This window comes from Brienomyrus brachyistius, chromosome 9 (genome assembly GCF_023856365.1).
Source record: "Brienomyrus brachyistius isolate T26 chromosome 9, BBRACH_0.4, whole genome shotgun sequence".
Classification (NCBI taxonomy): domain Eukaryota; kingdom Metazoa; phylum Chordata; class Actinopteri; order Osteoglossiformes; family Mormyridae; genus Brienomyrus; species Brienomyrus brachyistius.
This window is the reverse complement of record NC_064541.1, coordinates 29,011,046-29,038,635: the sequence shown is the minus strand read 5'-3', so window position 1 is coordinate 29,038,635 and position 27,590 is coordinate 29,011,046. Positions and strand designations below refer to the sequence as shown.

Genomic DNA, 27,590 nt, shown 5'->3' with positions numbered 1-27,590 from the left:
CACCTCTCAATCAGCTGGTACTCAGTAATAAAAGGGGAGCACCGGCACCTCTCAATCAGCTGGTACTCAATGATAAAAGGGGAGCACCTGCACCTCTCAATCAGCTGGTACTCAGTAATAAAAGAGGAGCACCGGCACCTCTCAATCAGCTGGTACTCAATGATAAAAGGGGAGCACCGGCACCTCTCAATCAGCTGGTACTCAGTAATAAAAGAGGAGCACCTGCACCTCTCAATCAGCTGGTACTCAGTAATAAAAGGGGAGCACCGGCACCTCTCAATCAGCTGGTACTCAGTAATAAAAGAGGAGCACCGGCACCTCTCAATCAGCTGGTACTCAATGATAAAAGGGGAGCACCTGCACCTCTCAATCAGCTGGTACTCAGTAATAAAAGGGGAGCACCGGCACCTCTCAATCAGCTGGTACTCAATGATAAAAGGGGAGCACCGGCACCTCTCAATCAGCTGGTACTCAGTAATAAAAGGGGAGCACCGGCACCTCTCAATCAGCTGGTACTCAGTAATAAAAGGGGAGCACCGGCACCTCTCAATCAGCTGGTACTCAGTAATAAAAGGGGAGCACCGGCACCTCTCAATCAGCTGGTACTCAATAATAAAAGGGGAGCACCTGCACCTCTCAATCAGCTGGTACTCAATGATAAAAGGGGAGCACCGGCACCTCTCAATCAGCTGGTACTCAGTAATAAAAGAGGAGCACCGGCACCTCTCAATCAGCTGGTACTCAGTAATAAAAGAGGAGCACCGGCACCTCTCAATCAGCTGGTACTCAATAATAAAGGGCAGCATATATATATATATATATATATATATATATATATATATATATATATATATATATATGTGTGTGTGTGTGTGTGTGTGTGTGTGTGTGTGTATATAATTTATGTTTTTCGTAAAATATTTTACTGCCGAGATTTGAATATTCTTCATCACAGTACTGTAATTATTTTCATATTCACCTACTAATGACCATCTCCATATGTTATTGTGCATTGCCTATTTTGGTCTTTTTGTGTAGCTGTGAATTGCACAGACTGCAATTACAATGTATTTTCCTCTAGGATAATAAAAGTAGGCCTATTGTGATTCTGAATACGACGGTAATAATTTGACAGTAAATTATATGTTATATCGTTCGTATGTTTCCTGCTTGTAATCAAATCATTAGCACTGCATTTAAAACGCAGTTGTCTCCCCCCAGGACAACGTTTACTGATTTTGATAAAATTTTTTAAAGAAAGAAATTGCCTATATACCAAATATATTTCATTTCATCATCCATTTTCTAACTGAATGTAATGTAAGAACGTAATGTATTAGCAATTTTTGTTAATTAGATCTTAGGCGATATCACTTGGGTTAAACTGCAAATAATTTGGGAATGATACAAGTTTATCCAACATGTAAGATTTGGTCGCTAGGGGACTGTCTTCCGATATTTTCTTGTTTCGCAGCAAGGTTGCCAGATGATGCTTTTTTAAATAACACAGTTACACATCGTCCAGTTATCTGGGCAGGACGCCCAGTAATCAGCTCCAGGGTCACCAGGCTGATCTTCTTCTGCCCTTAGTCCGTCTCAAAATGTTTGCTATTTGACAGGGGGGTCTTATTGTCTGAGGTAGCAAGGTGTCTCCTGGGCTGTGGCTTGGATAACTGGCTCCACTGCAGTTTCCAGTCTGGTTCCCAGAGTAGGTCCATGTACCCTGTGATGGACTGGCATCCAGGGTGTACTCCGGAGGTGTGCTCTGTGCTGCCTGGATACGCACTAGGGAACCTCATCCCCCCAGCCGGATCTTGTTATGAAGTGTTTCCACCGTGATACGGGTATTAAATTCAGCAGGGGTGTCGTTTGGTTAATGCCTTTATAGCACCCCCCATTTATTGGCTTATGTCATGACTAGCTCTTTATATTATATATGTTTGTCGTCCATGGGCGGCTCGATCCCGAGTTCTTTCTGTGTTCGCCGGGGGCTCCGGTTTCCTCCCACGGTCCCAAAGCGTGCAGGATAGGTTGATTGGTGAGTCTAAATTGGCCCTGTAGTTGTGTGAGTGTGAGTGTGTGCGCCTTGCGGTGTGTAGGCGACTGCCCATGGATGGTTCCCGTGATGGGCTCCAGTCCCCCCCACCCCGCGACTCCAGTTGGGATTTGCGGTTTCGGTAAATGGATGGATGGATAAATTTTCCACCTATTAGCCCCGCCCTACCGGTAAAGACTCCCCATCCAGTCATCTCTAACTACACCCCGTGATATTCAGTTTACTTAAGCAAAAACAACATTTTAGTTATTAAAATTAAATATTTTTAATTTAAGCAACTTTAATAAAGCGCATTGGTCAATGACACTACTGCATCTGCGCATTTGGAATTTCAAGACACTCGTTTTTTTTTTATGATCAGTTGGCACCTCGAAACAGGTATGAGAGGGTTAGGGTTAAATCACCATCTCAGACTGGCAACCGCGTCACGCTGAATGGAATGGGGAGTGGCGGCCGGTGCGGCCACTCTCGGGAAGCGCAGCTCAAAGCGCAGCGTAAAGCGCGTCTACAGCCAGTCGCTCGTCGGCGTCGTTTTCCGTATTTATTTTGTGTGACCTGTGTCGTTTTTCACCAAAGTAAAGAAGAAGAGGAAGGGAAGGAAGATGGGTGCTTGTATGGCATTATGTTCTTTGGCCAGCTGCGTAAGTCGACATTTAATTTACATCACGTTCAGCGGTGGCTAACGTTAGCTAGCTAACGCTGCGTGTAAAAAATGTGAATTAATGTTAGTGACTGTTGTCGTTGACTGTTGTAATTTCTTGAAATTACATGCGACCGGGTAGATACTATATAGTGTGCAGCTGGCGATAATTTGAATATATTGATGCTAAATGGTTGGCTATGTGGATAACTGAGACGGTTTTAATTCGAAATTGTTCGTAGTCTGTTTTAACGGGTATTGTGTTAAAATGTGTGTTTATCAATGTGTCACTTGGTGTTAAAAGCCATGGGAAATTTTAGTATGGCTGTTGAGTCGTTTACGTGAATTTGTCGAGTTAAAATCTAATAAACGGTTTGTAATGTACCTAAAATCATGTGATACCGTTCCTAAGGCAGTTTAAGGAGTTGGAGCAAGGGTCAACACCACGACGAATTATGAGGGACGTTTTGATCAAAATACAATTTTAATTTTCATGGACGTGGTATTTAAAAACGTAGCTTACACAGTTCCCCCCAGTCAAAACATTTTGCTACGGATACGTGGTTAGTGTACGGAGAGGTTGACGAACCCTGAGGTGGACTGTCTTTGCGATTAGTCAGTAATGTTTTAAATTTATCCCAGTTTACTGATGTCACTATTTCCGTGTAGCGTGCTTGCAGTTCCTCTCTTAGTGTTGCAATCGATTTCATTATTTGGAATAAAACTTAATTCATATATTGTAGTGACGTCATACATCAGACAGTCGTGACTTCATAATTTAAATTATTTAAATTAAGCGTGTTCAAACGAAATTTAAATTCTCCACCAATAGAACATAACCTTCCAGTCATGCAATAATGACCATTTACACCCTTTATATAAATATTCATGCATATGTACTTTAATAGGGGTATAATGGTACACAAAATTTGAGTGAAATTTATTGGGTTCACGGTTTGATGCAGTTTCAGTACTGCAGGGAAAAGAGAATTTGCTCTGAAATTAAAATACAAAAATAGAGTTAGGAGCAATTGTAAATAAAAGGCAATATGTTTGTCGACATGTTTGAATAGCAAAACCTTAGAAATGCTTTGCACATTGTAAAAATAAATAATTAGAATGTCATAAGAATCATTAAGTAAATTCTGTCTATATCCCATGGTTACTACTACGTAGTGTGGTTGCATATCTATAAATAAATACCCCTATAACTCCAGCAGAGTATCCCTCATATGCACCCTCTGGTGAAGTCATCTCTAATGACTTGGCATGTTGGATGTGTTTTCAGAAACATATCAGAGTTTGGTATAAGAGCCAACAGACAATCCTGGTCTTAACTACTCTCTCTCTACAGTGCTGGTGTAATTTATGGGATAACAAAAATGTCCCCATATCTGTCACTCACTGTAACTATCTCACAGCAGCAATTGGCACAGTCTTTTCCATGATTAAAATCTACTTGTGAATTTATGTTCTGCTTATATGTTGTGTGTGTTCATTCATTTCATTGTGTGTACCAAACTGAAAATGATGTACCGAATGGTATATGACAAGAATGAGTATCGTTTCAGCCCTGGTTGCTTGCTTATAATTTAAGTGGGCAGTTCTTGTCTCTAATTTTTTTAAGTAAGAGTTTTTCCATAGTGAAGCTTGGGTTCCTGTGTATGCTTTTACCCACAGGTTCTTTTAAAATTACGTAACTGGTTTTAACTGGCAGCAATGAGAACTCCTCAAAGGTTAATTTCCTTCTGCCCTTTTGTATCTGTCTGTCCTACTCATTGTCTTTCTCTTGTTCTCATTCTCACCATAGACATTGTGTCCAGCTGCCCACCTGTCTCGCCCTGTACATTGTGTCCCACTGCCCCTCTGTCTTGCATTAGACATTGTGTCCCGCCACTGTCTGAATCTGAGTACCTGTCTCTCTCTTTCATATTAGGCCTCCTGTCTTTGCGGCTCGGCCCCCTGTCTGCTGTGTGGCTGCTGCCCCTTCAGTAACAACTCCACGGTGACCAGGCTGATCTTTTCCTTCTTCCTGCTCCTTGGTACCCTCGTGTCTGTCATCATGATCCTGCCAGGAATGGAGGACCAGCTCCGAAAGGTAAGTCGACTGCGCAGCTGAGCCCTGTGCTCACCCGCAGCACAGATGGCTCAGCCGGACTATCCTTATTCGGTAAAAGTGACCTTATGTGTCAGATTCATACTTGGCTGACGCGAAGTGCACGCACCACTCGAGGGGCCAGCAGTGGTGGAGATTTCTGCGCTTCCACCGGCTAGAATGATTTGACCCAGTGGCTCAGTGCTGTCAGTGTTTTGGATTTGATCTCAACCTTGAAGGATTCTCTAGGTACACGGGAACAGGAGAAACAAGTTTTAAATGTGTGTACTTAGCAGGTTGTTGATTGAGGTGTAGGATCTGCTTTTGGTGAGGGGGCGGTGTTGAGCATGCGTGGGGACACGTACTTATGTGCGCCTGCTCGCCTCCGCGGCCGTGTGCTTCTCCTGTGCTTGCAGATTCCAGGCTTCTGCAAAGGTGGCAGCTCTATACCAGGCTTGGAGAACCAGGTGAACTGCGGCGTCCTCGTCGGCTACAAGTCCGTCTACCGTATGTGCTTCGCCATGGCCTGCTTCTTCTTCCTCTTCGCTATCATCATGGTGCGTGTGCGTAGCAGCAAGGACCCCCGTGGCGCCCTGCAGAACGGGTACGTAGCAGCTTTACCTTGCGGGGGGGGGGGGGTGATGGTGTTCCGGATACATATTTTGAGATATGACATTTTATTTTACCAAGTATAAAGGGATTCTTTAGTTTTCGTATATCTCATAATGCTCTCCTATTAGAGACACACACATCCACAGATGTATACAAATGAGAGCAAAGCCTAGTGTCAGGGTACAGGGCAATTTAGCAGTTCTTGGGGTAAGGGCATAATGGTGATATGATCACTCTGCTGAGATTTGAACCAACGACCTTCTGATTATAGATAGTGGGTTCTATACTGCAAAGCCACACAGCGCTGAATCTAAGGGAGCTTTCCACTTTATTTGAATAATCCCATAGCCTTGATACTGGGAAAGGCTTATAAAATAGGCAGTGGGTGGTACAGCAGTAATGCTGCTGGTTCAAATACCAAATGGCACAAATGGCAGGCCGTGTTGGAGAGCAGCCCCCACTCAGTGTGAGTGTAAAAGGTTTGGTAATGCATAATTAACTCGGAGCACACTCACCAAACTGCCAGTACCAGGATTAGGGGCGTCAGGGTTAAATGTGATCTTAAGGGGGTGGCACCCTCTGCTGCCCAGCCTTGGCAGTGTCTCAGGGCACCAACACAGCCACCCAGACTGGCAGCGAGGAAAAGAGGGACATTCATGGCTTTTATTTTTCTCTCTTTCTCCCCCCCTTCCCTGGGTAAGCTTATTTCCTGCTGGCAGGCATATGAGAGCTGCTGGCAGTTTGTAGAGCGCCTCTTTGTGTGAGACGCTAGTATTGGCAGCTCTGCCCGTTAGCGGTGTGCTTTTCACAGGTCACCCCCTTGGTGAACCCGTATGCGGTCTGTCTAGGGCGTCCTGGGAGGCCTCTTGAAGCCAGCATTCCGCTCATCCCCTCCTTTATTCAGCGAGGCCAAATCACTCTGTGCAGCCCAAATCCCGCATGAAAGGGGACCGGGAAGACGAATGGCTTTGGAAATACTCAACTTTTCCTCATTAAATGCCTTGACTGAGCGTACTGGGGATTGAATAATGGTACTTTTATTCATTGCCATGGGGACATTGGGGAGTTTTCACACATTCTGTCTGGCTCTCCATGAGACCACGACATGTATATACAGGTGAGAGCAGGTTCCTGGACACAAACCCCGATGCCTGACACATTGGGCTACACAGTACTGCAGGAGCCCATGTGGGCTTTGGCTGAGGGTGACTCAAGGTTCTGAAGCCTCCTGTGTTGCTTTCTCAGGTTCTGGTTCTTCAAGTTCCTGATCCTGGTTGGTATAACAGTGGGCGCTTTCTTCATTCCAGACGGCACCTTCAACACAGGTACCACCTAGGGCACAGGGCCTCCCCAAAGTTGTGTGCTGTTGGTTTTGTATGCTGCTGCTGTTTTGCATGGTTTATAACCCCTAAATTGGTAATCTGTTTCATCCATATGTACTGCATCTTCTGGATTTTCGTTGAGCCTTTACTTAGCAACTTGTGCACTTCTGAAGCCCCTCTCTGCAGTTTTTTGTCTAAGCCAGAGGCTGTATATTAAGTGGTTAAAAGGGGAAGAGGAAAACAAAAAGCAACCCACATCTGGAAACGGTTACACTGTCCCTGCTGTAACCGTACACAGAACTGCTATTTAAGTGTCACTTGACTTTCCTGTCCAAAGTCCAGGGGTTCAGCCTTTACACCATGTGTCATACCGCTGACAGCCTTTCATTGGTTGCTGTCCAGCTGGGTCTCTGACTCACGCCACACTGATTCTGGGTTTAGAATAACAGATTCTACAAAAATGTGACGTGTGCATTTCCTCACGGTGCATGGCAGCAGTTCCTGGGCTCTCACCAGTTACAGCTGCAGGGGTTTGTTGGTGTAAGCAAGGCAGGAATACACCTCCCAGTCAGGCCCTGTCGGAAGGGCTTTTGCGTAGAATTCGATGGGGTTTCCTCAGTAGACTTCACCAGCCGAATGTGCAAATGAGTGACCTTCACAGCAGACTGAAGCACTAAAGACCTGCGTAAATGCCTCTGTGCGCCTGTGCCGCCTGCACCCTGCGGGCTGCTGCTGTTTGCACCTGCAGAAACTCACTGGCGCCCCCTAATGCACCTAGTGGGCTGCTGCTCTCTGGATAGGACTGTACCCGGTGGGGAGGTTGTGGTGCATTAAATGCCGACGTCATGACATGCGCTACACCTCTGGTGCTGTTGGGTGCGGGTGGATGTCATATTTTTGTTAGGGCCATGCACAGATTGACATATCAGATGTACGTGGCTCTTTACCAAGTTCACACCAACCGAGGATGACAGCCCCTAGACTTAAATACTAAATCAAATGAGGCCCTCTTGAGGCACAATATCTTTCAGTACCAGAGGGGACTTTTAGCCTGGCTAAAAGTCTTTTAGCCTAGATGTCGCTATGCAGGGATTACTGAATAGTCTGAACAACTGCCTACCTCCTGGCTCTCCATGTAACAGGACTTTGGCCTAATTTATGGCTCTCTCAGTGGGTCAACTCTGAAAATGCCCTTACCTGTATAATGGCTGCACTGCTTGGTGCATATTCCCCTGTGATGACATCTCCCATGTGGGGAGCTGTACACGCTTCAATAATGGTGCATTGTGGTCAGAAGGGCTTTGTATAATTGGAAGTGCTTCAGAGGTGACAACAGAAATGATGTGGAAAAACAGAATTTTGCAGTGCAAATTATAGGCCCTGTTTTAGCTATACAATGGCATAAATCAAATAGATAGTGAACAAATGAATGAACGGGTTAATGATAATGAGAACCATATTGAAAATCCTTTTTACAATGAAACGCCACTGGAAATGCAGGGCTTTAATCGGTTTAAAACGTGATATTAGCGGTAGCTCTGGCCTCAGCATTGCAAAACGAACTCACTAGCAGTAGTTTGGTTTTCAGGGTCGATGGGAAAGTGTGCTGAGCTGCAGTCTCAGTCTGTGTTGTTGTTACCCTAATAATGCATTCTGATGTAAAGTCGATTGTGAATGTGCTGAAATGAGGATTATAGCTGTAACCGAAGGCGAGAGGCCATGTTTGAGTCATATTAAATAGCGGGAGCTCGCTGCCATCTGGGGCATGGAATATCTGGCTACATGGTTGAGACCTTCATTTTTGGGGGTGGCTGTGCTATTGTACTCCTGGGGTTGTGAACACCAGTCTCCTTCAGTAAAATTCAACCCGAATTCCGCTGGTTTATATGTGGATAGATTTTTATTCAAAGATTTTGGTAAAAACTTCTAAGTATATTTAAATGTGTTGTAGGAGGTCCAGCTTAAGACTACATGGACCTTGGTGTAGGCAGCCATGCTGTAACGTTTTGGCCTTAAATGATGCGAATCTGGATCCATGTCTTACCAGCTAGTAAGCTGCCAACCAGGGGAACCTGAGATAAAGCAGGACAGGGATGCAAGTCAGGTGTTCACGTGCATCTTAATGCATTTGGTTGTATAGCAGCTTGAGAGCACTTCACTCGTTACTCCCATGCAGCTGTGCTGAGGGGAACGGCTAGCAAAGAGTGTCAACCTTGCAGAGAGCAGCTTTAATGTCGGAAAGTGACCCAAATTCAGTTGCCCTGGAACTCTGTTCGTGTCTCCACTGAGAAAGTGATTGATTAGTTTCCTGCGTCCTGCAGCTAAGGCTTTATATACTGTGCTGTACCTTCTTTGCTTTGTGCTTTTTCATTAGTTTCCATCTGATCATAAATGTAATGAGGAAACCATGCCTCCTGCTAGCTGAGCAGCAGCAAAAACTGAAGGTGCGAATGAAAGGGGCAACTAAAAATAGTGAAACAGAATAGGAGTGGTGCTTGCTTATGTAAGAGGGAGGTAGTCAGGCTCTCTGTGCATCGGCAGCAGCACAAATGTGTTCTGTGCTCACAGTACCATGTCCCAGGGCTCTTCCCACACTTTGTCTGGCTGTGTGCATCGCTGTAACATTTGCTCGATTTTAATACCCATCGCTTAAATACAGAATTACACCCATTGGTGATCTGCTGTGCTTTTTAAGATGTAGCCAGATTATAATCCACCTCTTGACAGTCAGCAGGAAGTGGTATGGTTCAGAACCTCCTGTTCAAACAGATGCAGGGAGCGTGTTGCTCAGTGAAATCCCTTTTCTCACGCAGTGTGGTTCTACTTTGGTGTGGTGGGCTCCTTCATCTTCATCGTCATTCAGCTTGTCCTCCTCATTGACTTTGCCTACAACTGGAACAAGGCCTGGCTCGAGAATGCTGAGGAGGGGAACAGGAAGTGCTGGTTTGCAGGTGCGCTTCTTGCAGAGTTTATGCAATGTTTCATGTTACATTTATGAAGGACTGATAATTTTGTTTTTTATAATGTTGCTGTGCTCAGGGGAGTTGGGCAGTCAGGCTAATATTAATAAAAAATTTTTTTGGCTTTTTAAATGTCTTGGGCCAACTGTCTTGTGAAAGACCTATAAAAATTTAAGAAAAAAAATGGGAAAATAGTGAAAAGTCGTTTTATCAGTTTTTAAAATTCTTTTGTTTATCAGGAATGTTTTTTTATATGACTTCTGCATTACCAATTAGTATACATATATGTAAGTAGCTCTAGTAAATGTTACCAGTAGAAAGATGTATTTGTGAATGAAACCAAGGTGAAGCATTGATGCCCCCTTGTGGCTGGCAGGCCTGCTGTCCTTCACCATTCTGCACTACGCCCTGGCCTTCACCGCCGTGGTGCTTTTCTACGTATACTACACACAGCCCAGCGGTTGCACCGAGCACAAGGTCTTCATTAGCCTCAACCTCATCTTCTGCATCATCGTTTCCATCGTGGCAATCCTGCCCCCAGTGCAGGTTTGTGCCTCATCTGCCTTGCTGTAGTGCTTTATTCAAAAACAAAGATTAATTGCAAAAAAAAAATGAGGTCAGGCTGAGACTTCAAGAGACTAACTATAAGAGATGTAATATGTACATTTATATTTTTGTTGTCATTATTCAATCACTCTCCTTCTAATGTAGTATGTGAAGATCACACGCTAGCATGCAGGTACTGCATGGGTGGTTTTGTGCCTGTACATCAGTTTGTGTTTGTGTGTGTGTGTGTGTGCTACAGGAAGCCCAGCCAGAGTCTGGCTTACTGCAGGCGTCACTCATCAGCCTCTATACCATGTATGTCACCTGGTCCTCCATGACCAACAACCCTGGTAAGTGCCCAGCGGTGACTGATTACTGTGCCACTCGGGGATTCAAACCCATAACCTTCTAGATACAGTCACAGATTCCTACCTCTAGTATGTCCATGTACTTTAGTTTGAATGTTACTTCCCTGTTCACCCCCACCCACTGTGTATATCTCCCTAGACCGCAGTTGTAACCCCAGCCTTCTAAGCCTGGTGTCCAACAGCACCAGCGTTCCCAGCCCCACTGCCACCCCAGGGCAGGTGCAGTGGTGGGATGCGCAAGGCATTGTAGGACTGGTCATCTTCTTTTTCTGCACCCTCTATGCAAGGTAAACTCTAGGTGGCTTAATGATCTTCAACTGGGAGACTTGGGAAAAATTAGGTCTGACAGGAGCCTTCGTCTGATGTAGCTGGATAGGTGCATAAGGAGACTTCATGGCCTTCGGCACTAACGAAGACTTTAATCTCTGATCCTGTCTTCCAAATTCCCCTCCACAGCATCAGATCCTCTAGCAACACTCAGGTAAACAGGCTGATGCAGACTGGGGAGGGAGGCGAGGCCTCAGAGGGTGGGGCTGAGGAGGGCGGCTTCAGGAGGGCCGTGGACAATGAGGAAGAAGGCGTCACCTACAGCTACTCTTTCTTCCACTTCTGCCTCTTCTTGGCCTCTCTCTACATCATGATGACCCTCACAAGCTGGTACCAGTGAGTATCGCTCCTTCTAATGTTTCTGATGTCTAATTGTTCAGGATCATGTGACACCAAGCTGCTTAGTTACAGTGGAGTTTGTGTCGGACTAAACAAATGATAGTAACAGTGTTAAGGGGCGAAGCTTCTGAAGACCTGCAGTTTTCACTGTGTACTTGTGAGAGGCCCCAGGGCAAGACTGAGCAGACATTATGAAGGCTGGCCATTTTCCTTTTGATTCTAGTCTAATTCACAGCCCAACTACCTCCCTCCTCTGCCTTCTCTTCTCTCTACTTTATTACCTCCTTGTCTGACTCTCCATCTGTATCCTCCTCCCACGCAGGCCCGAAACCACCACCCAGGCCATGCTGAGCACCATGCCTGCAGTCTGGGTGAAGATCACCTCCAGCTGGCTGGGCCTCGCGCTCTACCTGTGGACCTTAGTGGCCCCTCTCATTCTGCCCAATAGGGACTTCAGTTAAGTCCCTTTTCCTGGAGAGTAAAGCCATGGCGCTTAGGACTGTGTGTGTCTCCCAGAGTAACTGTTGAGCTATTTTTTGCACTTGTTCATCTGTTTCTTATTTTCTCATTGGTCAATGAAGCCAGTGTTTCAACCAATAAGAAAGGTGGCTGGTTGTAGCCTAATTTCCATGGATTCCCCCACCCCTTTTCACATTTTATTATACCCTGAAGTGTCTTTTTATAATGATTAGTGTGTTTGTATATAGTTCTATGATTTTGCTTTTATTACTTATTGCTTTTCTGCTAAAACTTTCAAGTCAAGGAAAATTGATAAACACATGGTCTTGGCCCTTGAAAGAACAGCCAGTTGTGGCAAACAATGGCTGCAATCAGCACAAGTCTACCTGTTTGATAACACTGCACTCAGCATGCCCTAATATCTGCTTCCGCTCCACATAAGCATGTGAAAGTAGCGCGTTTTGTGTTTGGCATGTCTCTCCACTAAAGAGCCGTGCATTGCAGGCAGCGATCTCGGAGGGGTGCCTCCCCAGGTGGCAGTGTGTGCACACACGCCTGTGTGCTTTTAGGTGTTTTTTTCCCCTACAGGCCATTGCTGGCCCCCCAAGCAGCAATGTGAGGGGGAGATAAGACCCGTGTGCAGCTTTACCCCTCTGGTATGACACACCTCCTCTCCCCTCGTCCCCCCCGCCCCTCTGCTGCCACGGTAACACTGGGGCCCTAGCATCAAAGGGCTTGCTGTGTGATCCCTTCTGTGCCTTCATCCTGGCTGGTGATGGCGAGGGTGTGCTATGCAGGGATGTGGGCAGGAAGGGAGGGGCACCTCTGTGTCAGCACCACCTTCCAGGTGACGCAGGACCATCTCTATTGCAAAGCGTAATGAGGAGCGTGCAGCAGCTATCGAGCAGTGATGTCCAGTGCTATCTATGGCAGTGCTGTCTTCTACAAATACAATTTCCTGCAGGATCTTTCTGTTATGTGCTAGATTTTAAACTGAATTTACCTTTTCCCTGTTACTGTATGGCTGCCCACCTTTATATTTCAACTAGTTCATGGTAATGTAGGTTGTGTGCTATACGTGAATCATGATGGATCCTGTATGTGTATTAGAGCACTAGGCTTTGGGGTGGGAGTGATGTGTGGTCCAGCTTGTATAGTGTGCTAACTATAATACTGTATGATCTCTGTAATCCAATGCATGGAGAACCTGCTGTTTATTCAGTAATATAGGTACTGAACTCAGTCCTGAGGATGAATAGTGTTTGATTTACTTTTTTACTGAGGATATGAAAAGCTCTTGCATATGAATTGGAATGAACAGCATGTTAATATGACCTTGTTAATGAGAACCTGATTTTTACAGTTAGTCAACCATTATTAAAAGGTGCCACAAACCGTTCCTGAGTGTTCCCCAAGTGCCTTTTTGGTCCTAAAAATTCAGACTCTGTTTATGGTCTGACCAAGTGCCTTCTGCATTTTCAAACATCCTGACAGTACTATGATCTTTAATGAATGTCTGTGTATTTATTTACAATTTTGTAATGTTTCAGGTTGTACTGTACCAGGACGCGAAGTACTCCGCAGTTTCCAACGTCTGAATAAGCAATATGTATTCTAAATTTGTCCACAAGGTGGAACCAGTATTCTTCCAGTGGGTGCTCGTATTCTCAACTTAATTAATCATGAGTGGTGAATGTCACTGTTATTTCGTTACAATAAAGATCATCAAACAAATGTTGTGTGTTTTTATTTGCTGAATGCGTAACATGCTTGTCAGTAAAGGAAAATCGCTAAATAAGTTATTGGGCTATTTAATGAATATTGGTAGATCATGTGGCGGCTGATTTAGCTCAGAACTGATCATACTGTACGTAAAATGAAGACTCCAACGGCTTATACATTTTTAAAAACTAAAGAGAGGCTTTCTGTTATGCCGTCCACCCTTCTTCCTTTGGCTTTCGGCCCATACTAAACATGAAGGTCTAGTGACTGTGGTATAATTACATGTAGCGTGTAGAGCGCAAAGGTCCGCCAGACGCCCGCAGTCCCGGACCGCTTACCATCCCAAAGGCCGAACACTTCGTCTCATTGCGTTTCGAACTTTCAAAGCGCATCGACAACACGCGAACCTCAGCCGGGTCCCCGCTCCTCAGCACCGTGGACACGGTCTGTGTCTCTCCGAGCTTAAATCCCTACCGTCCTGACCGGAGCTAGCAAGTTGCTATTGATTGTTTGCTGCAAGTAATATTTATACGGTTCCTCTGTCCTCCTTTTTCTTCCTCTCCTCCCTTCTATCCGTGGAGCTGGCAGGCTGCTTCGCAGGGCAGTGCGCTTACGGAGAGCCGGGGCTCCCCTTCGGTTTCCCGCTCCCTCTGTGCGCGCACGTTCTGGCGCCTGTTCGTTTTGTTTCCGTTATGTTGCCGCGCGCTACCCTCGCTTTCCTCTCTGTGTGAATTGAGTACTAAATATTAAGTACAAGCTGTTTTTCCCCTTCGGTAGCACCGCATTCCCGCCGGTTTGGGTCCTTAAAAGCCTATCCCAAGCACCATTCGACTTACTGCTCAGTACGCCCCCAGGGAAAATAACGCAACATACAGGTATTTACAATAATGTATGTCTCCTAAAAGTGGGTTCTTTTCGTTGGGGAGCCAGAGAATGGAGACTAGCAAGGAGGTGAGATGCCAATCTGAACGCCCACAGGACCCACTGGAGATGTATCCTCGCTGTCAGTAATGGGACTCATTTACCCCGTAATGGCACTGAGTTCTGTAATGGCATCTGCCTAGGTCTGTGTGTGGGGGGTTTTCTGGGGTTTTTCGGTTTGTATCTTGTTTCATCGTTTCCATGGCTCCACTTAGCATCAGGCTATTCATCATTTACTATAATCATCTGGCCGAACCGCACTGTCTTGGCATGGGGGGCAGGGGGCTGGGCAGGAATCTATTTTCCCTCTCTGAGGACAGGCCGGACTGGGGGGGGGGCGGATCCAGTACAGGAATACAGTGCCTGTATTGACTATTGACTGAAGTGGAATCTGGGCACCCCCACTCCTATCTACCCCGCCCCGCCCTTGCAGGTAGCGCCCCTTCTGCCGCATGCTTGTCAAACAGGACGAATACTGAGTGCAGCCTGACATGTGAGGGGGGCATGGCTATTCCTGTAAGGAAATCTCCTGCCGACACAGCCCCCGTTCTGCAGCTGAGATCTTTATCTGGTGTTCTGCATGCGTCAGGAGGACGCCAGCCGGTACCCGCATGCCGCTACCATCCGTGTTTGCTTGTGATCCCTCTGGGGACCCCCGGCATTTCACACACACTTTGGCCTTATTTGGAGCACAGTGACAGACATTCTGGTGAGGTATTTGCTAAGTAAATGGGCCCCAGAGAAAATTGTTAAAGGAAGGTGTGTTTTTGCTGTTGAGGGTAGAAGGACACAGTTATGGTTCAAATGTTCTTTAGGGGTTTATTGACATTCTGTCGTCATTAGCTCTTAGTTTCTCCCGGAGTGTCAAGGGAAGCCTGTATCTGGCGATTAGGAAACATTGTAGCAGTGCAAAATGGCTGTGTTTTCACCTCCAAGGTCTGATATCTGATCCTATGCTGGCCAGAGCTGACATTTGGGAAACTAGGTCTCACAGAATCCATTAAATACAGAACTCCTTGGGCGACCCGTTTCAATGCGCTCATGTGCCAGCGGTACTGATGCTGGAAGGTGACAACTCGTGAGCTGAGGGCTGCAGCTCATGGACAAGCCATGGAGAACAAACCTCTCCCTTCACAGTCATGTATCTGCATTCAGTGACCATGGTTACAGTTAAACCTTGTTGCTCACTGGTTGTGTACCACACCCTCATTTAAGCAATTACCAAGGTCATCATGATCTAAACAGTACTATCCGTTATGAAGTATTGACAGTGTATTATATTATGACCAATTAAACTTGTAGGAGGCTAATGAAGGAGATGCTGACGAGACCACAGGAGGTTTGATAGCTTCCTGAAAGGAGGTGTGGAATACATTCACACAGGAAGCTCTGAACTTTGGCTTTGTTTCTAGTCAGTTGACTGTTGACAAAACCAAGTGACTCACCCCCCCATACCCTGACGTGTGTTGCTATGCAATTGTATTCTGGGAAGTGGACCTGCAGGTGTTGGCTACTCCACCAGCCCTTTTGGATGTTCTGGGGGGGGGGGGGCACCTGGACGTTGTCTGTGTGTGTTTGAGTGTTCATGTGCTTCAGCTTAGGTATGTGTGTGTGTCATGAAAAAAGGTAACTGCTCACCTTCATTCCCTGACCATAATGCTGTCTAGCAGTTTTGGCAGTAAAGGCTCTGGAGTTTGTGTGTGTGTGAGAGAGAGAGAGCAGAAGCTTTGCTTGGCCAGCCCAGCACTGCTGATTACGTCAACGGTATGGACTGAGAGTCGCACTGTATCCCTAAGGCACACAAACTCGCCTCTGTAAATGTGTGTAGCCTTTCTTTCTGTAAAATCTATCTCCCTGCTGCACACATACACACACACACATTACCGGTGAGCAGGTCTGTGATCTTGAGAAGCAGGGGACAGTTCTCTTTGGCCAGGTGGCCTTTTCCCCCTCTGCAGACCCTTCATGGTCTCTCTCTCCTAATTGCCTTGGCCTGTCTCGCCGGCCCTTAAAAATAACTCTGCTCCCTTAGCGCTTGGCGGCCCACATGCTCTGTCTCTCCCTCTCCTTGTCTGTTTCTTTGTCTCCTCTCTCTCTCTCTCTCTCTCTCTCCCGAGCTGGGCAGACATGCCAAACACCGGGCGACTGTGTTGCTGCGAGCACACTCTCGCATGCATACACACGTGAGCGTGTGCCTCGCCGGAGCAGATGAACACACACACTGACTAAGCGCCACTGATGGAGCTGTCCCGTCCTCCGCCTCCCATCCTGCTGCTGGTTTCACATACATACATTTTGCCTGCAGACTCTGGTTAATCCAGCAGCTAGGTTCATCAGATCGGTATGTTCCAGAAATGTTGATCCAACATATTGAGATGACCTAAACATGTATGAATGCATGTGCTGTGTTTCCCAGGATGGGCTCTGTGATCCTGTGCTGGTTCCAGACTGAAAGAGCTATATATCGCTTGGCTCCTAATGTTCAGATGATTTCCTAATGTTTAGATGGTGATGCGTGAAGCCACACAGCACACTCGCACTGCTGGAAAAAAAACATCAATTAGATGCTTCTAGCCATTTGGCAGCTGACATCCAATCTCCTGAAACTAAATGATCACATGGACAAAAACACTATCCCCTGGCTTACAAACCTCATATTCCTTAGGTAGCCATCATTTTCACCAGCACGTGACAAATAACTTCTTCTCTACTGTGGTGTAATTAGTGTAATTTGTACCAAAAAATGGAAGAGAGGGTGTAATGGATTAATAATGAACCCTTCCCGACATGCTCGTCTATGCAGCGACGGACCGTTAATTACCGTCGGAGCACCGCCAGCGGCCGCCGAACCCCTGAGGACGGCACCATCTCGATGGCGTAATTGGGACGACTCGCGGTGCCTTCTTCACCTGCTAGTTTTCTCGGCTGGTATGATGTGTGTGGCAGGACTGGGCTGTGCTTATTATTGTGCTCACCCTAGCCGCCATCCCGTCACTTGGGAGGAGGAACGAGACACCAGCACCGACAGACATTGGGAATGATTATCTGGGCTGGTCTGCGTGCCGCTCATTTGCCGAAGCCTCTCCTTGTTAAACGTGGCCTCCGAAGAATTGCTGCCATTTCATAGTTTGGGACAGAGATGTGGAATTCCAACATGGGGGGTAAATTGAGTTTAGCTCCCCTCCAGCAAATTTTCAGTGAAACTTACTTACCTGCCGCTACCTCACACGAGCCGCAAAATGAGGCAGATGGCAGTGCAGGGAGGGTCGGTATGTACAGGGTGGGCAGCGACCCTGAGCAGCTTGGTTTTGTGAGCACCAGGCAGCCTGATTTGGACTGACAGCAGCTCGGAAAAGGTCGAAAGAGCATGTTTATTTCCAAGAGGCGGGTGTCCGGGCCGCCTGGTGGGGCTGCCAGTGATAGCTTGGCCTGCACAGGGCCTTGGGTTTGAGTGGAATCTCGAGAGCAGAACCTCTGAAAGTGCAAAAAATCTAGTGAAAAAAATAAATACTGAAATATTTTGCCTTATTTCACAAAAATGCAGATCAGGATGGTGTGCTTGGGGCTGTGTTCCAACCACAGTATGTACTGCACGGATCACAGCGTTTTATGAACACCCCCCCCCCTCCCCCCCATGGCTCACTGCAGTTGTGAGCTGATGCCAGTATGTAAGAGGACAGCATGGCAGCCTAGGTGCGGGTGACTTTATTGGGTGGATATTGTGGTGGGGTGTATGTGAGCCCCCCCCCCACACTGCTCAGTGGAGAGACTGGGCTGTCATGCCCTGAGCAGAGTGAGGTCGTCATGGCCACAGACTGGTACTTCCAGGGGAGCCTGTGGGGGATGATGGGAATTGGAGAAGGAATTGAAAAGAAAAGGCTCTGCTGAAAATGCACCACTATTTCACTCACATGCACATGGGTGGGCACAGCGGTAAGAGGGAGTCAGCATGGAATGATGGGACTCAGAGCTGTGAGAGGGAGTCAGTATGAGGTGGTGGGAGTCAACTGTAAGAGGGAGTGGGGTGGTGGCTGAATGGGACACAAACGGAGCTATTCTGCCATATTTTCTCAGTTCTGCTGTACACCTGATTTATTTGTGCAAACAAATGGGCAACATTCTTAACAAGTTGCAGTAACGTTCGGTGTGCAGACCTGCACTGCACTAGGACCCAGCATACAGAGAGTGTGTGTGCAGGGTGAGGTGGTAACTAACTCTGGACATCTCCTCTTGAAGCCACACAGTGTTATAAAGTGAGATTAACAGCACACACACACATGCAGGCTTTGCTTGAAAGGAACTCTGCTCATACAGGTCAGACCTCACCCTACTGCGTTACAGCATGCTAGACAGCAAGTAGTGATCTGGTACAAGGGACTGTGAAGTCCGGTAAGGTTCTGCATGGTTCCAGCCAAACCTTCAGACAAGGGGGCTCATTTTCACAGCCCTACTGAGTGAAACACACAGCCAGAGCCTGTTATTACACCAACACCCTGTCCAGACTTAGCAGCGTGTAGAAGAGGACTCATGCTAACAGTGCAAACAGTGTGGAGATACCACAGAACATCGAGGTGGCTCAGAGGAGTCACGCCCATATTACAGCAACACTGGGTGGTCAGGTGACTGCCATTTTATGGGGCGAGCTATTGGCCTTAGTACTCTGTTGGGATTATTTGTGTCTGTTTAGCTTTGTCAGGGCAAAGCTAAAGGGATTTCGTAAATAACACAGCTGACTACTAGCCAGAATTAACTCTCCGTATCATGGTGGGAAGCCTGTGGCTTTTCCAGGTATGTGTACAAGGGACCGGCAAAGCAATGGCCGTAATATTGCTCAAAACAGAGCCACCTAGTCGTGTGCACATGCTTAGCATCTCTAGAAATGGGCAGGCAGTGCTGTCCCGGGTCCCAGTCCCAATTTGGGGTGATAAGCTTGCAGGGACCCCGCAGTGGCAGGATGAGGCTATGCTTCCCCTTTAAGAACTTGCCCGCTCAAGATGGCACATGCTCCACTGCACCCCCACAGACATTGTGCTGTGATACTGTAAATATTGAATGGGAATGGTGGCTCTGAGCGCTTCTGTGAGAGCATGTGTGTCAGAAGGCGGTTTCAGGGGCTGACTGACAGCCTGGGAGTTTGTTCTGAGAAAGAGACAGAGAACAAACCTGTTTCTGTGTCTTGTTGCCCAGTGAAAACAACAGGCACTGCACCCAGTCATTTGAATCTGAGGGGGAAAAAAACAGAAATTAAAAATGTAAGAGACACCTGACTAGTTAGCCAAGGAAAGCTGGCTCTTGTTTGTATCTAGTGTAATTAATCGTGGCCTTTTGTTTGCACCGGGGTGAGCGAGCGTCTCACACACACTGGAAGCCATGATGGATCCCTCCGCCTGTTAACAGCGGCGGCAGTAGACTCGACTGCAATAAAAACGGAGCGGCACCCGGCCAAAAATATGGCCTGCTTATTTTATGGAGCAGAAAAGGGGGAAATTAAAATAACCTCTCTCCTAGACGAAAAGGAATTTTGAAGTTCTGCGTTTTCTAATCTGTCAGTACTTTTCACGTTTCTCAATATATGTTATTGTAAGACCCAAAATCAAACAAGAGTGGATTAACATACACTCTACCCCCTCACGGTTTCCCCCACCCCCAGGCAGGAGAGGTGGCTGATTGAATTGGAACCTTTGCTTATGGTTAACCCCAGAAATTCCCCCCCTGTGGCACATGCATTTTGCTAACATTAGAGCTGCGCTAAGTGATTTAAACTTGCCTGGACCCCCCCCCCCCCCCACCCCTAGGGCATGCTAGGGGATTAGACACAGTCAGCTACATCTGTGGGAGAAATCAGCTGACACCAGCTACTTCTCCTCTCCTTATTCATTAGTGACCTAGCTGTAGGTGGCACCTCTTACACAGAAACTGTCTTTCTCCCTTAAAATGATATTTCTTTTTGTTTCCATATGTGTAACTGCTTCAGTGGGACAGCTATCTGGTGACCGTTCTCCACATGACAGTTTGTAGGGCAGTGGGTCACGCCAATGGTTTAGAACAGAGTTAAGGGCACAATAAAGTATTAAGCTGTATACACTTGAAAATAGCTTTTAAGTGGTAGCTGTTTTGGGACGTTGAGAGGCTGTGATTATCTGCAAGCTTAAACTGCAGGGAAATGCTTTTCTTGAATTCATTAAGGAGCATGGTTCTTCCCAGACATTTTTGCTAAGAGGTTTAACCATAACTAGGCCGTAGATAAAAGCAACAACGCATGGGAAGAACCATGCTCCTTAATCTGTCTGCTGGCCTGCAGCAGTCACCTGACCACTTTCTGACATTACTGTGATGCAACCATAACTCATGGTCTTTGTAGTTTCATGAGCATTAGCAGTAGCCTACAGCAGATGCAAGCTATATGGGGGTGTCAGAACCACCGAGCAGGGATGTGCAGTGCCAAGTTGGGCTCCCATGTCTGCAGGGCTAGCCAGAACTTCATATTAAAATTTACATGTATTGACAAGAGCTTACAGTTCCTTTACCCAAGAGTGTTTATAACGTGGAGGAGGTCAACCTCTGTGTGGACTACCTTCATGAGTAAATTTGCATGTGTATTAATAACTTCTGCAATCAGCTGCTTCTGGGTTGTTTATAAATAAATGATTCTGCATTTCTGGTATTTTATTCAACTCTTGGATTACCTCTGCCCAATAGCCTTTCAGTTAGCAGTCTTGACATCTCTGAAGCTCTCTGGCTTCTGTCTGGAATTCCCCAGTGATGTAACTACGGCAGAGTTTTATTTACTCTTTGTCTGTACTGCTGTAAAGACAATGTCCTGCCTGTTTAAACACAACTGCTAACTCATTCCTGTGGCTTTCATATAACCGAGTTTCTCGTTTTTCTTTTTTTCTCCCTGGTTATTTTATCTTAATTACAGTAACGCGAACGCTGTATTGCTGACAACAATAGTTAAACGAGATCGCATTACCGCAAAATTTTTAGCATCTATTTCCCCTGTCGAGCATGGGCGGGTACGGCGGCAAAGACACGTCCCCTTTAAGGCGGTGCAGTACCGCTGGCCTCCTGGGGCCCTGTCGAATGCAGCGACTTGGAATTTTCGGAATGTTTCATGACGTCACCTGACAGTAACCTAGAGTTGACTAAGAGGCGGGGATTTACAAGCGAGAAGTGGCAGCTCTCTCCGCCAATAAGGTGAACGTTCTGATATCTGTTCATGACTATTAATGAACGCAAGAAAACGAGGGCCAGGTCGGGGAGGGGTGAGTAGGATGGTGAAAGGGGGCGGGGCCCTCGGGGCGTCTCGTACGGGGCGGTGCGGCGCAGAGTGTTTGCGTACGCGAGACGGTGTTTTTGTTGTGCTGATCAGCTGAATGTAGGATTGCAGTTCCAGCTTGACAAGGAAGAGAGGGAAAGCCCTCGACCATCCCCACCTGGCTCCCAGCAGCGCACCAAGGATCTGTACAGCGAGCAAACGATACTGCCACATTCCGGAGGAGATGCGGAGTTCTTCCCCTCTGTTGCAGCATGGAATAAATGGCTGCAGCACGCACGGCGCTGTCAGGTAGCTTTGCTGGCTAGTTAAGTTAAAGGCAGCCGCATGCTCCTGTTTTTCGTATTACCTTTACGAAGCTGTATATCGCTGTTTTTTGGGAGGAAAGAGGAAATTCGCAAGGACGAGGGGTGGAGGTACGTGTCTGAAAGGAAATACGCTATGCCAGAAGTTTCGGCACGCAGTGCTTTTTAATCCGTGTTTGACATCTCAGTTATTGTACGTAGAAACGAGTCGCAACTGCAGTAGTTAAAACCCAGACGGTGAACCGTAATGTTTGCTTATCCGGAGCGGTGTTTTATGTGGTCGAATTGGACTGTCAGTGGTTATAGAGCATACAAAGGTACATTATCTAACATTTTCTGGTTTGGGTTAAACGAAATTATGTTCATTGTATATCTTGATTCTTAGATTATCGTAAATATGCCCTAAATGCAACTAAAGCTATCGTTTGTAGTATGACATAATTTCTTGAATATAGTGGCGTATGATTTAACGGTTAACGCTGTTAAGGCAAAATATTTATTTTGGTCAAACGTCTTTTGAGTCACACAATGATACGCACACGAAAGCAGCCCTTTTTCCATAAAAATGCATGATTACTGCAAAGGGAATGATTCAGAATAATAATTGCAACGTTGGTATCGCAGTCCACATCCTGCTTCTCCGTAGCCAGCTAATGGGACCGCAGCCTGGCAATGTGTCTATACAGAATCGGAAAGGGAAAATATGGGGTGCAAATGCCTTAAAGTCCATCTCTCTTGGGACATTCGGGCCGTGTCCAATGCTGTCACTTGGAGATACATAGAAATTACATTTGCAAATACAGGACCTAGTTCGTTCTGGCCAGCAGCCAAAGGTAGCGTTGAAAGAGCCGTATGATTATGTTTTTTATAGCGCTCGTTTTTCGGTTTGAGTAAACCGTGTCCGGCGTCTTTCAACCGCCCCGGCTTTGTAGTATTAACACTGTTTTTACTTGTTAGGCGACGCTTCGTTTTTACTTCCGCGCATTTTCCACAGTGCACCCTCCACGTCGTGGAAGAAACATCAACGATGCCTCACCGCTTTAGCAGACCACGACGTGTCCTACAAATAGACTTAACATTTCACAGTGCTGTCTACCGCACGAATCAATAGTCAGACACCCCCAAAATCGGGTCGTATATTGTCTTAGCATCAGAAAACAACAAAGCGTGCGAGAAAGGGAGTGTGTTAGACTCAATGAAATTGTCAGATGACGGAATGGAATAAGCGCTGCTGCTTTAAGCTCCCTAATCGGGCCGTAGAGTGGGAGGTGATAATGCAATGATACTTTATGCGTAGTTGTATGCTTTTGCTTGAATTTAGGCTTTTTTGTTGCTCATGCCCATCGACTAGCGCGTAAGATGTAAAATGTGAGGCCGCCCCACGGTCCGTATTTAGTACAGCGTGTGTCTGCGTGCCTGATAGTGCTTACCGCGCTGCCTGCAGTTCCGTGCAGCCGCCGGGACTCGGTTCTCGCGCCAGTGCGAAGGGCATTTCAGGACAGACACGTGCAATTCTACGTCCCCTTTATGAGAAAAGTGTTACAGATCTTGTGTTTCATTTGCACTCGTTTTCTGATCTTTTTTTAAATCATGTCACCTCCGTAATGCTTACAGGGGAATGCCGTTGTAGTGTACTGCATGTAATGTACTGTTGGTACTAATTTAGATGCTTCGTTAGACGCGCGGTTTGTGTGGGGTAATGGGGAAGTTTGTGATCACTGTTTTCAAAGCATAAATGATAAGAAAAATAAAGCAATAAGACTAATGACAATATAGTTCAAGGACTAAACATTGTATTGTCGAATTTAGGTGTCGCTACGGAAAAACATTGATATTATGTAAAAAAAAAAAAAAAATCTATTATTTTAGTGGTAGAAGAGAACGTTTTTTTAAATTAGTGAAAGTACTTGCCCGAGCCCTTTTAAAAAAAACTGATTGTTTTGTTTAACATTTTCAACATCGACAATGACATTCCCATTCAGAAAATGGGATATGCTGATACTTTTGAAAAATCATTTATCGTGTATGCATTGTGATGGATTGATATACCATCCAGGGAGTCACCCACTTTGTGTTCTTTGGGGTCTGGGACTGGCTCCACGTTCACTCTACTGGATAAGTGGTTAAAAGATGGATGGATATTTATTTCTAAGATCAATATTAAGGTGTGCAGCATACTCCACATACTGCTCAAAGAAAGAGTTTGAATCAAATTCTAGCTGCTGGCCTTCGTCTGGTAGATTTCAAATTCATGCCAAGATTCCACACAAAGCATGTTGGATTGTAACTGGGAAAGTTCTTGTGCTCATGGGTGAGATGTAGCAGGGTCCGATGCACAGTGCACCACTGTCTTTATGTGTAATATAATGATTGGAAGTCTTGATTTAGGCATATTCCTTTGAGGGTCGTGATATGGGTTTATTGTAAATTTATTGTAAATTTAATTCAGGAAAATGTACTGTAACCAAGTGGGTTTATATTAATAGTTATAGTAGTAGTTCGGTTCAGCTGGATCAGTCTGTAGCTGATATAATATTATCCATACATTCATTCCTAAACCTTTTATCCAGCACTGGGCTGCGGTGAACCTGGCGTCTATCCCAGGAGATGGGCATGAGGCAGGAATACCTACTACGGAATGCATGTATGCAGTATTTATTTATTTTCGGTTTGCGCCAGATGGTTTTATCTGTTGGAAAATGTTTTAGCTGAAGACATTTTTGGGTAGCTACGTTTGCACATATACTGGTTTAACCATCTGAGTTTATAGCTGTGTCTTTCCCTTCTTGGGATCTCACAAGCAGCTGACACTGGACAGTGTTGTCACTGGGTCAAGAGTTCATTTCCCTCCTTTTTTCACCATGGTGCAGATGGGGCCTTTGCTAGAGTCAGCAAAGGGCGTCCCGTGCCAGGAGACCGCATGGCAAAGAGGGTTTTTTTTGACCTGTGGTTTATGTGAGAGGAACGGTCAACTAATATCGAAACAAAGCTGATACCAACGGCATTCCTGGGGTATTTCCTTTCTTTCATTGTGCCAGATCTGGGTCGTAGTGAGTTTGGATCCTATCCTAGGAAGTAGAGGGCACAGAGTTGGGTACACCCTGTATTACATGGCAGTGGACTGCAGCACACACACACACACACACACACACACGCACGCTCATGCTAAGAGGAATTCAGAGATATCTCTTCACCCTAACCCAGATCTTTTTGGATTGTAGGAGGAAACATGAGGATATGAGAACATGCAGACTGCGCACAGACACGGGCCAGCAGTCAAACCTGCAGCCGCAGAAGTTCTTTTTAAGACTGATCTGTTTCTTTAGGTGATGCAGACATGCAAGAAGTATGTGCTTATTGTGATGCCTGAAGTCAGAATATTGTTACTTGAGAGAAACACTTATGCACTTATGATGTTGCTCTGTCTTTGTCTTGCTCTGTGTTGCACCATGGTCCTGGAGGAACGTTATCTCATTTCTCTATATACTGTGTGTATGGTTGAAATGACAATAAAACCTACTTGACTTGACTTGAAAACATGGTGTCCGGAGGATCTCGGACGGTGGCTTGTGGAAGGTCTTTGTCAAAGTGCCGTTGTCCATCAATTCTCTCCCGCTCTAGTGGATGTGATGAACGAGACACTTTTTTAGGCTTGTGCCCTCTGCCTTTGGACACGATGTTCAGGTGGTGATCCAGTCAGACAAAACTCCCCTGCTGTGGAAGGCGGGGTGCGCCAGATCACTGGCTGCTTTGGTACGGCAGGCTGTGCAGGGAGAGCCAGCAAGCAAGCCCGAAAGCCATAACACAATTACTTTTTATTGAATCAGCACAAACTGGCAGGATGGGCTAACCATTTATGATGCTGGCTGATGCAAGTGGCAGCACCACAGCACATCGAACACGGCAATTGGTTTTCTCTAAAATGCTTTTAAATCACAAACTTGATACTAATGCATGTAATATATGTCTATATATGTAGGCTTTATTGATGGTTTGATTTATGTTAAGAGTGCATTTTTATGGATAAAATCTGGCTCTGAAATAGTATTTCTGGTTCCTTTTTTGTCATATGTAGGCTTAGTTTTTAAATAAAATTTTAAACAAGGAAGAGTCTGGGGGGATAGAAGACTCCTGTGCAAGTACTTCTGTGAAATAAGGCTGAAATTGGCAGGCAGCGGCTGGCCCAGGAGACATCCGAGGTGGCTGAAAGTCCGCGGGAAGCCTGTCAGAACTGGGCCGCCTTGTGGAGAGATCTGGGTTTTGGATGGCGGACCGCTGTGCCTTTGGCCTGCAGCTGGAGAACTCGAGGCGGCGCTGCTTTTGGCTGCAGAAGCGACGAATCGACTGTGAGGCAGCAACCGAGCCAGCAAAGGCAATCAGGATTTTGCTATAGATTGTTCAGGCCTAATTAGTTGGTGAGACCAAGTTTTAAGGAATTTTCAGCTGTGCTGAAAGATGTTGTCGTTATTATTAGTAGTATTATTATTATTATTATTATTATTAATAAAAATTTATACTATTAAGTGACCATTAAATACTCCAACAAAGAAACTGAGATTTAACATAGTGACCCCTGCTGCTTAGCATATGTTTTCTTATATAGGGAGATGAGGCCCCAGAACAAGACATATGACAGGAGGTGCAGCAAACAGTAGCTAGCAGCGTTCAGGGCCTTGTCGTTCGATGATATTGGGAGCTCAGTCTATGAGGAGGAGCTAAATGGGTGTGTTTCGCCTTTGTGGTGTGAGTACCATGTGGATCGATATGGAATTCATTGCACTGGAAGGACTGATGGGGGAGAGGGTAGCAAACTCTGTTGATTTGGGTTGGGGGGCTGTGGGCTGTCCTGGTTGTGCAGCCGTTTAATTCTGTGCATGGTAATCCATTTGAAGACGGATGTCTGGGTTCAAAAGTTCAGGCCCGGTTGGTTGTTTGGAACGGGGAGACAGACAGGCTTTGCTTTCCTGTCCCATACCAATAATATCATGCTTTGGTTTTATGCAAATCAATAGCTATAATATCATTATGTAACATCAGATGTCCTTCACCTGGTCCAATAAAGGTTTACAGAAGAATGAATGGGGTTGATGATAATTAGCGTGGATCTGGACGGAGGGGGCACTTAAAGGGGAATTTCAGCCTTGTCACGGTGTGGGCTGTCTCATTTGTGAATCTCCCTCCAGAAACACCCCACTCTTCATTTTTGCAGAAGACCACACAATCTGCCTGTCATCTCAGTACCTAACTGCAAAAGCCATCTCTAATCACACGCCTTCTATGCCCCGCCCCCCATCTCAGGCAGCTTGGACTCACTTCAGTGCAGAGAGAGAGAGAGAGAGGAGAGAGAGAGAGAGAGAGAGAGAGAGAGAGAGAGGAGAGAGAGGAGAGAGAAGGAGAGAGAGAGAGGAGAGAGAGAAGAGAGAGAGAGAGAGAGAGAGAGAGAGAGAGAGAGAGAGAGAGAGAGAGGAGAGAGAGAGAGAGGAGAGAGAGAGAGAGAGAGAGAGAGAGAAGAGAGAGTGAGAGAGAGAGAGAGAGAGAGAGAGAGAGCAATAAAGCGCCACACAGCTGTAATGAGAATCTCAGTAGTTGGTCTCTTCCCTGTTATCCTGTGATGAGTGTGTGTGTCATTTACCTCCACACCA

General features: G+C 46.0%; 2 protein-coding genes across 9 annotated transcripts in view; both read left to right on the top strand.

The window, feature by feature from the left end:
* Positions 1-2,505: 2,505 nt before the first annotated feature.
* serinc2l (serine incorporator 2, like) lies at positions 2,506-13,458 on the top strand. The gene is made up of 10 exons (XM_049025251.1): positions 2,506-2,697; positions 4,633-4,794; positions 5,208-5,395; positions 6,649-6,728; positions 9,539-9,676; positions 10,062-10,231; positions 10,491-10,581; positions 10,739-10,886; positions 11,056-11,262; positions 11,588-13,458. Exons 1-10 carry the CDS (start codon positions 2,659-2,661, stop codon positions 11,724-11,726), a joined length of 1,362 nt encoding a protein of 453 aa, XP_048881208.1. The 5' UTR covers positions 2,506-2,658; the 3' UTR covers positions 11,727-13,458.
* Positions 13,459-14,094: 636 nt separating this feature from the next.
* LOC125748732 (transcription factor HIVEP3) overlaps positions 14,095-27,590 on the top strand; it is a 98,442-nt gene continuing 84,946 nt past the window's right edge. For 4 of the 8 annotated variants that reach the window (XM_049025249.1, XM_049025242.1, XM_049025244.1 and 1 more), the window contains exon 1: positions 21,687-22,059. The gene's annotated coding sequence lies outside the window, so the exon portion shown is untranslated. Of the gene's footprint in view, positions 14,322-21,686; positions 22,060-27,590 lie in introns of those variants that run through there. The other 4 variants (XM_049025246.1, XM_049025243.1, XM_049025245.1 and 1 more) reach the window with 2 other exon arrangements.

What these genes read in the sequence shown, in the direction of transcription:
- serinc2l (XM_049025251.1), top strand. Translation starts at nt 2,659, where the DNA reads ATGGGTGCTTGTATGGCATTATGTTCTTTGGCCAGCTGC. An exon ending in TGGAGGACCAGCTCCGAAAG is followed by an intron (nt 4,795 to 5,207) that starts GTAAGTCGACTG and finishes CTGTGCTTGCAG; the next exon opens with ATTCCAGGCTTCTGCAAAGG. An exon ending in CAATCCTGCCCCCAGTGCAG is followed by an intron (nt 10,232 to 10,490) that starts GTTTGTGCCTCA and finishes TGTGTGCTACAG; the next exon opens with GAAGCCCAGCCAGAGTCTGG.